General features: G+C 41.3%; 1 protein-coding gene across 3 annotated transcripts in view; it reads right to left on the bottom strand.

Moving 5' to 3' along the window:
- Window positions 1-5906: 5906 nt before the first annotated feature.
- Dlc1 (DLC1 Rho GTPase activating protein) overlaps window positions 5907-11640 on the bottom strand; it is a 211145-nt gene continuing 205411 nt past the window's right edge. For all 3 annotated transcript variants that reach the window (XM_023717632.1, XM_004633278.2, XM_023717633.1), the window contains exons 12-14: window positions 11350-11567; window positions 9524-9697; window positions 5907-8411 (exon numbers count right to left, since the gene is read on the bottom strand). In XM_023717632.1, the coding sequence (XP_023573400.1) occupies window positions 8291-8411; window positions 9524-9697; window positions 11350-11567 (513 nt within the window). In that variant the 3' untranslated portion in view covers window positions 5907-8290. The remainder of the gene's footprint in view (window positions 8412-9523; window positions 9698-11349; window positions 11568-11640) is intronic.

Here is an 11640-nt window from a genome sequence, read left to right as displayed (position 1 = left end):
TCAGCACCTTCTTTCCCCAAGATACATTTGAGCACTCTGAGCAAGTCTTGGAGTAAAATAGTCTCTAGCTCTCTGAGAGAGTTCATAATTGCCCATAGTTTCAGGGGTTATTTTTCTTTTCTCGCTTTAGTAATCCTTACAGACTGTGAACTTTGAATTTCCTGCTTCCTTGGAATCTTATTATCAATTTATTCATGTTTACATTTTGGAACACTGCAACAAAAAAGAGCCCAGTTATCTTTGTTATTGGAAGATAATCCACCCTGTTAGCCTTGGAAGTGGGGAATCCTGTTTCTCTGAAACAGATGTTAAATCCCCTATTTCCTCAACCATTTATCCCTGCACCAAGTGCGGGAACAGAGACCTCAGTGCACTACAGACTCGCATTACCTTCACTTTTAAAATCCTTAGACAGTTTTTCAGTGAGAAGTCTCTTTAAAAGTATAAGTACATGTTATTTTATGCTCCTTTCTAAGAAGCTTCTAGAGTTGAATAGCAGTTACAAACAGTATGTCTATTTGCTAGAAATAAGAAAATAAATACATTGCTTGTTGGTAAGTTAATAGTATTTTCTATTGTAAATCTTTGAACAATTTGAAAAAGGGTAGAGCATGTTAAGGATTATAATGAAGAATCCTTTGGAGGGGAAAAGCTAAGAACTAAATAGACCATGGAAGATGTGTCTTTGACTCAGCCTCATCACTGCTGATTTGGGGGCCCAACTTCTTGTTAAGAAACCTGATGTGCAGGGACAGGGATATAGCTCAGCAGCATAAGCACCTGCCTGGCGAGCATAAATTGTCTTGAGTTCTCAGTGGCATAAGTGCCTGCCTAGCATGTGCAAGGTCCTGAGTTTAATCCCTGGTACTGCAAAAAAGAAAAAAAAAAAAAAAGAAAAGAAAAAAGAAAAAAAGGAAAAAAAAGAAAAAAAAGAAAGAAAGAAAGAAAGAAAGAAAGAAAAGGAAACCTGGTGTGTTACCCAGGCTTCTGCTTGTGTAGAAAAATGCCTTGGCTAAGCAATGAATAGAGATGAAAGGGTTCTTGTGGCTCATTGCTTTGGGGACTTTGGTATAAGACAGACTGACCCTTTTGCTCTGGACCTATAGCAGTACATCATGGTGAAGTGTCTGGGGAGCAAAGATGCTTATCCCATCACTACAATTTGAGAAGAGGGCGGAGCTGCGGTTCCATGGTTGCCTTTTAGGGCAGTTCCGTGCTCTCACTAGGCCCCATATTTCAAAGATCTCTTGTATCTCTCACGAGCTCCATCCTGGAGAGTAAGCCTTTAAAATGTGAATCTCTGTGGGACATTAAGTTTCAAGGAACGGGGGCCGGCCAGACAGCTAAGCAGATTAAAGCAACTGCTTTGGCAGATGCAGGGACCAGGGTTTGATCCCCTGCATCCCGTGCCAGCCCTGCATCCCAGGGTGTGCTTCGAAGGTGAATGAGATTGGGCATGGTAGCATGCACCTGTAACCCCAGCTCTTGAGAGGCTGAAAACAGGAGGATCACTACGAGTCCAATCTGTGTAGTGAGACCCTGTAGACCCTGTACTAAATACATGAAAAAAAAAGCTTCAAGAAACTGCTGGGAGTAGTGTTGTACATTGGAATCTGAGCATATTGAGAGATTGAGGCAAGAGGCTCTCAAGTTTGAGTCTAACCTGGACAACTTAGCAAATTAGTCAGAACTTTTTTCAGAATTAAAAATTGAAAAAACAATAAAGAGCTATGTTTATATCGCAATGCAAAGGCCCTGTGTTTAATGTCCAGTATCCCCCTTTCCAAAATATCTAAACCATAGCACCTGGACCCTGAGCTCACTTTGCTGAAGATGTTGGTGAGCCATGACAGCTGCTGATGAGTGGCTGGTCTCACCAGTGTGACACCAGAGAAGGGAGTAGAGCTGGTATAAAGCAAGAACAGTCAGGAGTTACGGGAACAGCAGTGTCTGTGAGGTTCTCTTTGTTTGCAGCAAGACAAGGAAAATATTCTGGATTAACAGGCATTTTTTCAGATCAATAGCATCTTTATTTCTGATTTGGAGTTGTTCACATCCTCTGGCAGCAAAGCAAAGAGGAAGTTCAGCTCAAGCTTGTGAGGCCTAGAAAGTAGCCATGGGGTAGAGGAGATTCGCCTTTAGCTTTGTAGCAGGTGGAATACGGAGTGGGTATATTTGACATGGAATTTAGCAAGTCATATTTTTTACTAATATTTACCACACTTTTTACTTCTTTAAAAGATAATTATAAGCAGAAAAGAGGAGTCAAGTATTTGAGTTGTTTGGAAATACTCTTACATCTTTCTATGGACCTCTGCATGGTCCAGTACAATTGCCATATGTACCCATTCAAATTTAAATTAAGAGAAATTACAATAATAAATTAGGATTCAGCCCATCTGTCATGCTTGGCATACTCTGAGTGTTCACCAAGTCAATGTACTGGGGCCTATACGCTAGAGAGGGCAGATGCACTCTGCAGAGTAGACCACTGCACGCATAGTACGATGCTGTAAGTGCAGCTCCAGAATTTGAATTCTTGCAAATATTATACAGCCTTTTTATATCTTAAAGCCTTCTTGTCTTGTTAGGACTTTTTCACCTATGAAGTTGGGCTAGTATGCTGTCCTGCAAAGGGCTGCTGAGATTTAAATGAAATATTAGTGTCTCTCTTTTTTTTCTTTTTGGCAGTACTGGGAATCAAACTCAAGACCTTGTGCCTGCCAGGCAGGCACTTAGGCCACTAAGCTATCTTCCCAGTCCCTATTAACTGTCTTAAAGCACACACCCCAATTGCCTGGCACATTATAGACAAAGTACACATGTGGCTTGATTGCAACTGTCGACAAGTTCATTCATTCTCTGACCAAAAACATCTGCATTTTAAAAGTGTCAAGTACCTAGGACCAGAGATAGAGATGGCTCAGTGGTAGAGCCCTTGCTTAGCATGTACAAGGCCCTGGGTTCAGTGTCCATCCCTGAAAACTAAAAAGAAAACAAAACAAAAACATACCCCCTCTACAACCCACAAAGCTTTCTCAATCAATTGGAATCAGATTATTTTTATGAAACTTAAGTCAGTCATCATGGTTGATGAATGCCTTTCTCAGAACCAGGCCAGGATCATACTGTCAAGTCCGGCCTGAGCTACACAGCAAGTTTAAAGCCAGTGTGAGATCTACACATAGCAACCCCAACCCCAATCATCAGTCTTAAGGAAAATCTCCTTTCTAAGTATTTTTGTGTCTTAATAGAAAAGAAGGAAATAAGAATCCCCATGAGTAGTAACAGTTCTAGCCCTGACATGCCCCCTTCCCTTTTTAAGAGTCCTATAAGATTAAAAAAAAAAAAAAAACCTGCAAAGAGGAGTTATGCTGTAGGTGTCAACACAGTCTTGGGTCCAGACAGGCAAACTGGCTGCTCCTGTGGGAACCGTGTATACACAGCACAGGTAATTACTTTGGGTTACAGCTGCTAACATGATTTTGCAGACTCCCTGCCTGCAAAAGACTGATCATCCCCTCCAGAACCGGCCTGAACTAACTGCCACCATGCACCTTGCAGACCTACCAGAGCTTCTCCTGCCACAGGCTCTTTAGGTCTCTCATAATTTGCATTCCTTAGGCAAATGGAATTTAAATGGGGTAGGCAGCTTTCATCCTGATAGAGCACCAAGACGCTGTGTGTGCCATGATCTCACTGCTCAGGACTTCTGCTTTCAAATCACTGATGTATATGCTTCAACAGGCAGGGAGGCAGAGCAGCTGGCCCGGGTTTGCTAGTTCCCACCAATGCTTCTTCCCGCTTGCTCAGCCCTTGCTTTTCCAAGCACCATCACATATCTTAGCAGGACTTGATAATGTTCTGCAGAGGTGGGAAGACACTGAGGCACTGCAGCAGAAGACCCGAATTCTGGAGCTGGGCTCCAAGATAAGAAGCCTAGAAGTAGCTGTTGCTTTGTAGTCACTAAGAAATGTGAAATGTGTTACGGCCAGATGTGTTAATTGGCCTGCGCTTGCCAATGGAGAGAATGGTGGTGCCCTTCTAGGTTCACAAGGATAAAGGGAATCATTGTGTACTTGCAGCAATTCACTCAATTTACTGGAAAAGATCTACAAAGTATTTCACTAGTAACCCTAAATGACACTTCTGCCTCCTGTTTGCCTTGACTTATTTAATTGCTCCTCCCTCATCTGACTCATTAATGAGATGACAGAATAACTTAAGTTTCTTTGGGACTCTGCTGTACTGCAGTACTGCCTGATGACCTTCATTTTCCTAGTTCTTCTGATAAAGAGGACACAGTGAACTGGGTCTGAGAAATTTGTCTCCTTTTGAGGGAGAGATCAGTAAAGGCCCTGTGGTCTGCGTAGGACACTAAAGCTGGAACTAGAGCTCTTTGTCGGGATCTGAGGACATTTTGTCGCTAACTCTGTAAACCATTTTCTGGCCATGGGATGGTGAAAAGAACCATGCTTCAGGCTTAAATGTGTAGGAAGGATTAACAAAAGTTGGGTACAGGCACATCAATGTGGTTATGAAATCCCATCCCAGCTCCTATAGTCCTTTTTCTTTTTTGGCGGAACCGCAGATTGAACTCAGGTCCTTGTGCTTACCAGGGAAGTGCTTATTCCACTGAACCGTCTCCCCAGCCCCTAGTCCTTTCTTTCTGCATCTCCATGGCAAAGCTTAGAAGCACCAGTTTTAGATCATGAGCTTCCATGAGTTTTCTCTGGATTTTCCTTTTCAAAAATCTCATTGCTTTTCTCAGTCCTGAAGAAAAACTGTTACTGAAGATGTTGATGTTACCAATTTATTTATTTACAAATTGCAGATAAATTTGCAATTGGATGCTTTGTGTGCTAACTACCTTGAGCTACTCCAGTGAAGCCTTATGTTTCTGTCCTGAGGGCCTCAGAACCTTCCTTGCTCACTATGTGATGTGCATCATCCACTCTGTTTCAGTATCTGGGAGGGAAGACGTTGGTACAGAAAACCTCATTGAGCAAATTGATGGTGTGTCAAAAGCAATCTGAAACCACAGCAAATGCCTATCAGAGAATCTACTCTATCCTGAGTGACAGGCATATAATCTGCTAGTAATTTAGGCTTTCAGGGTTCTCTGACTCAGTAAAGTATGGGCTATTCTGGTCCAAGACAGTTTGATCTTGATTTTATACAGTTCTGAAGAAAACAGGCCTGGGAGGCCGAAATAGCTCAGGGATCAAAGTGCCTGCTTAAACAAGCACAGGGAGCGCGGTTTGATCCCTGGAACACATACTGTGCCAGCCCTGCCCCCAGGGCAAGCTGAGCTGGCCAGAGTCCAGGTGTAGTGCCGTATGCCTGTAAGCCCAGTACAGGGAAGGCTGAAAGCTGGAGGATCACCATGAGTCTGAGCTGTGTAGTGAGACCCTGCAACAACCAAATACGTTAAAAAAAGTAAATAAAAGAAACCAGGCCTCCAGGCAGAGCCTAAATAAATAAATGCTTTTGGCACATGTGTATCTTTATAAATTTAGAAATTGGGTTGTTTTTACCTTTCTACTCCAAAAATAATTATCGTAGAAATAGAACCTCTTCCTAGATGGGAATCAGTGTTCTTGAGAGACGGTAATGGCTAAACGTCCATTATGCAGTGGCTGGAGGTATGGCTTGGTGTTTGGCACCTGCCTAGCGTGCATGACCACCAGCACCAAAAAAGCCACCAGGAAGAACTCTTTGAATTTAAAATTAGCATGCATGGTATTGCCATCTGTCTTTCCAGTTTCAGCTCCAAGATCCCAAAGATTTAAGGATTTCCAACCTGTGTGATCACAAGAGGGGCAGCGGTGAGCCCAAGGGAGCCCGAGGGCCAAGGGCTGCCTACATTCTCTTCCCTCTGCAATAACAGCAGTTAATGCAACCAGTTCACTTCAGCAAATAATAAATTTATTAGGTGCCTACATGTACAAAACACTGACAGTTGCTGTAGAGGATTATAAAGATGTGCAGGAGATGCGCCGCCTGCCCTCGAAGAGCTTACAATCTAGGCAGTTAGTCACGTGGGTAAGTTGTGATGCTACAGCACTGCAGGTGACATAAACTGAATTTTTGAAAATGTGCCCATGCTTTGAGTCTTTGAATCTTTGTCAAAGCATTCTTACAACTGGGAAGCTGAGCAGTGGGAAAGAGACCTTTTGTGAAATGAATCTGAGACCCTGGCTTTGCTTACGAGCACCTCTGCTTGGCCTCTGCTCACTCTCATAACTTTCTCGGCGTGACTCCCTAAAGGGACCTTTGTTTGGAGACAGTCTCCCTGCTTCCTGAGCCTTCACCAGGATTTCCTGTTTTGATGAGTGGCTCAGTTGCAGTTTGGCCTGGGAATCGATTCTTGATCCAATTTTTTGTTCAGTAATTCTGCTGATTTTAATTGAAAACACAATGTTCCTACGCTTTGCAATCTGTGCTTTCATTGAGGTGGAAGATGCAACACCCAGGAAAGCAGGCCAGATTCTCTTCCCTATGTTAAACATTTAATAGTGCACTTGCTGGCTATACTCTGTACAGATATAGAGCAAATTATAAACTTCTTCCTTTTATTTAGTTTTTCACTTAGACTATATTCATGTAAAGTGTATTTACAATAAAGGGGGAGAAAGCCTTGAGGTACAAAACCCAAAAAGAATATCTGAGGTATAAATACAAATATATTTTAAATAATAATCTTTATCATGCTTCATCTATGTCTGAAAGCAGGTGGACAGACATGTGTACATGTTTCTTAATAGAATGGTATATACAACATACAATCTTACAAAGCTGGAAGCCATCAAAACTGAATATATATCTTCACAAGGAACACTGATATCCAAAATACTCAAATTTTAAAACTCTAATCTGACCCCCAAATTCTTCAAACAACCTCTGAAATAACACTGACAATGGTAACTAAAATACATTATAACAAAATAAAAATCCTTCTTGCAACTCTCATTCATACATTATTCACTTTTGATCATACAAAATAAATTTACTAATACTGTCTTGAGTCAACCTTGATCATTCCAGTAAAACCTGTATAAAGACCACTCTTCCAAAAACACTAAGCTGTTTTTCAATATGATTACTACTTCCCTTTATTACTAACATGTATATCAAGGGCATTATAAAGGAAAATAAAAAGAAATATAGAGAAAGCAAAATGAAAAAATCTAAAAAACCTGTTTGTTGATAAGGACAAACCCCCAATTAATAAATATGTGCAGTTTGCAGGAATGCTGTTAACAGCTACCAAAAAAAAAAAAGGGCCAGGACAAAATTAAATTTACAGAGATTTCCTTGGGAGAATTTCCTATCTTCCTACGCATAGTGTGCACAGTGTCTTAAACAGCTTATGCTATCAACACGAAAATACAAAGAATTTCAACAGATAAAAAAGTTTTGATGTTTAATTCAAAAATAAATTTTTGAGTGTTTTGTTTTCACTTCTCACTTAAAAACAAAAATCAAAACCTATTCTTTGGAGCCAGTATGGACGGAGAGGAGGTCATTCACATCTCCAAGATCTTTACCGGCTGACACCACATCTGGATTGTGGCAATCAAGTCTGGCAACAAATTGCATTTGAAATAAGTATCAAAATAATCTACAATTACTTTCAAGGGAGAATAGCGGGTGGTGGATAAAGAGTATGCTTAACAACGTAGGGGAAAAAAAGGAATGGGGGTGTTGGGTCCTTTCTGAATGAATCCTTGGGTAGTCAAGCAGTCCAGGTTAAACTGAACCTGGTGCATCAACATGCTTCCCAGAGGCACCTCAGTGTGCCAGACACTGTATCCCACCCTACACATCCAGGCCATTCAACCCTCGTCAAACACACAGTCACACTCCTCTGTGCAAACCTTTCTTTGATCATCTCAGTGAGAAAACATGTCAGAGTACCAACTATTCCAGTGGATACACCAGTCCTGCAACACACTGCAAATATATGACATAGGTACACAAACACTGGCATCATGACAAAATGAAGTATCTTCATTATCTTCCATAATGAATTTAGAGTTTTGCTTCTCAGAAGCAATTTGAATAAGAATACATTTTTCTTTTGCACAGTCTTATATATTCCAGTCAAGGTCTACAACTTAGACCTAAAACAAACAGGAAGCAGCTTTAAAAGTGTGTCAAATGGCTAGAGTCATTTTCCACACTCCAACTTGTATTTGTTTCAGGATCAGACACAGACCGATTCTCCCGAGAACTGGCAAGGTTCTAGGACGTCACCTGGGTGGCTACAGATGCTTCACCTCTGTAATCACCTGGATTTGCCATCCTTGGTTTCGCTGTGCTGATTACTGAAGGAGTCTCGGATCTTTACCACTTCAGCTGCACACAAATGTCCAAAGGATTTGGTGTACCACTCTGGCATGTGGCCCCTGTCACAGAAAAAAGAAAAAATAGTGATTTATTTAAGCTAGAGAACTCTGAAGTAAAAGCCATCACAAGCACATTTCTCTCGTCTCTCCCTCACCCTCTTTGGTGCTGGGGAATGGATTCAATCCTGCTACAAAGGTGCTGTACCACAGAGTTACAACCTCAGGCTCCCCTTTCATTATTTATTTATTTAAATGTATTTAGTATAGTGTCTACAGGGTCTCATTATGTAGATCAGACTCCTAATGATCCTCCTGTTTTCAGCCTCCCACGTGCTGGGATTACAGGCATCTGCTATCATGCCCAGTCTCAATCCCTGTCTCAGTGAGCCCCAGGGGCGGGGCAGGGACGGCACAACAGGATCAAACCCTGGGCACTGCGTTCTGCCTAAACAGGCACTGTAGTCCACTGAGTTATCTGGCCGGTCCTTCCTTCCATTTTTTGATGAAAAAAATGTGTAAGTAAACATTACTTGATTATCTCCGAGTGATCATGTCCATTACATTTGGAACTAGAAATTTCCAAGGAACAACATGTTGGTCATAGATATTAGATGAAACTGCTCCAAAAAAGCTTTGGCATACGCCACAGAGACAGAACACATGTATACCTGAAAGGCTAGTGAGCTGGGTAGACTTCAGAGGAACATTTATTTAACATAGCAGACAGTTTCTAGAGTTTTCAGAAGTTCAATTTCTGACCTGTTTTGCTCTATTCCATTCATTTTCTTATATGAATAGACATTAATCACAGCATGGGGCAGAAGCCTAATCAATTATGAAAAGTTCACTCCACACTAGTCAAACACTTTTGAATAGAAAATGAAAAAAATCTACATGCTAGTTCAAATACAGAAAATACATCATATCTTGTGGCATTTAAATTCAATGTACAGTCACCAAATTTGCATTGTTTTTAGTCCCACTTTTAGTAAGGAATCCAGATGAGGTACTGGCATACAAAGACCAGCATGAATAAAGTTGTTTTCTAAGCACCATTCTTAGTGAAGTCACCAAGATACAATTACATCCTGATGTGACTCACTCTCTACATCATACAAAATTGTCGATCTTTTTCACTGGACCTCTCTATCAAAAGTTAGAATCAGACATACCTTAAATCAGCTCTGCACATGTAGGTGAGTTTGGATTTTCCTGACCCGCAGGGTTCAATCAAATACCTGGACAGGAGCACATTAACTCTCACACCCACCACAGGTGCTCGGTCATGATCCACAGAGGTGAGTAAAAGGGCACAGGCTCCCTTGGGCAGATTAGTCCTCCAGGTTCTATGAAGACAAAACCAGAAGCAGAAGGTGGGCTTTGTCGGAAGCCAAACTGAAAATGGTGCCTTATTCCGAAGAGACAGCTGAGGGCACAGCTCAGGGCTATGAGTGACACATGCTGGGTAAATGACATCCTCTAGGTCACCACATAGAGTTCAGGATGGATTGCTCCACACAGAATTTATTCCATTGAAGGTATACTTGCTCAGACAGTCACATCTTGAAAAAGAGAACTGTTATGACTTGGCTTTAAAATGTCTCCCTATTCAATAACAGAACTTAGAAAAAATGGGGTATACCAATGAATGTCCATTTTGTATCTGTGTATTCAAAGTGGTTAGGATAGATATATAGTTGCATTCTCTTAATGAATAGAATGATTTGTTCTAATGGTGTTTGTAAATAGGATCTCAAGTCCACATCTTGTACAGCAATTAACCACTAAGAAGAATATATGCAGTGTGTTATTTGTTGAAACTGTACTTCCGATTTGATTTGAAACTGTCTCATTGCTATCTGTTTATCAATAAAATTTTGAAAAAAAAATGTCTCCCAAAGTCTCGTGTGTTTAGAGGTTGGCTTTTTTTTTTTTTTTTTTTTTGTATTTTAGGGAAGGGTCTACAGGGTGTTCAGGGTCTCACTACTAGTGATCTGCTTGTTTATAGCCTCCCAAGAGCTGGGATTACAGGTATGCACCATCACGCCCAGTCTCAATTGCCATCTCAGCATGCCCCAGGAGTGGGGCCTGCATGGCTGGCCCGGGGATTGAATTCCCGGCCCCTGTGCCCACTTGCAGGTGCTTTAATCTGCTGAGCTATGTGGCCAGCCCTTAGAGGTTGGTTTTTGGAAGGTGACTGGCTCATGAGGTCTCTGACATCATCAGTGGTTTAATTCACTGATGGATTCTTTATTTGGTAGCATTACTGGGATGTGAGATGTGATGGAAACAGGAGGTAGGGACAAGCTGAAGGGCACAGGAGTATGTTTTTAGGGATCTATTTCTCTCTCCCTGTTTCCTGGCTGACATGAAGTAAGAAGTCTTTTCCTTTACATGATCCTCATGTCATGTTCTATTTTACCTAAGGCTCAAAGCAATGGAGCCAGTAGACCGTGGACTGCCACCTCTGAAACCATGAACCAAATTAAAGCATTCCACTTCAGGTATTGTGGCACATGTTCTAAGAACATGAAGACAACTCTGTTGGAAACATTCTGGATAAACAATATGACATTTCTTCAAATATTTTTTGAATTCCTCTTTCAATAATGTCTCCAAAGATTTTACATATCCCACATAAACCAGCATTAACCACATCTTGCTTGGGACCAAAATGTTATTTCCTGGTTTATTCATTCCCTAGCTGTTTCCAACCAGAAAAATCTATCCTAAAAGGGACAAAAATCTGCTTCCAAGGAGCATATTAATTTCACTATGTCTTTCCTTCTGAGCTCAGTTTCAAAAGAATTCCAAGCATTTTCAGAGGCGAATGCTCTGTTGGAATAAACATAGATCTTTCTGCATACAAAAGGGTCCACCATGATTCTAGAGGCCTGTGTTTCATTTTAAGGAAAAATCTTAGTAAGATTCAGTGACATATAGGCTCAACTCTGATCTTTAGCCATTTGTGCACAATGATCAATTTGGAAGATCTCACCTCAACACCACATAGTCCCGAGCAGGGTGGGGTGCCATACTGTTTTGGACATATTGGTAGATTTCAGTCTGGCTGTCCAGGGTTTCAATCACTTTCGAATCCAAAAGGTCTACATCCCAGAGGTGCTGCTCCTTCAATAGGCGCCTTAAGATTTCCTCAGGCATAGCAGGGACTTCAATAGTGGACCTCCAGAGTCTCAGAGGGGGACCTTCACTCACCTATAGAGATGATACATTTCTCAGTGTTAAAACAAGACACACACACCTTGAGTTATGAAAGCAAATTATGAGT

The sequence above is a fragment of the Octodon degus genome, unplaced genomic scaffold (genome assembly GCF_000260255.1).
Source record: "Octodon degus isolate 3935 unplaced genomic scaffold, OctDeg1.0 scaffold00053, whole genome shotgun sequence".
Taxonomy (NCBI): domain Eukaryota; kingdom Metazoa; phylum Chordata; class Mammalia; order Rodentia; family Octodontidae; genus Octodon; species Octodon degus.
This window is presented reverse-complemented; position numbering and strand designations above follow the sequence as displayed.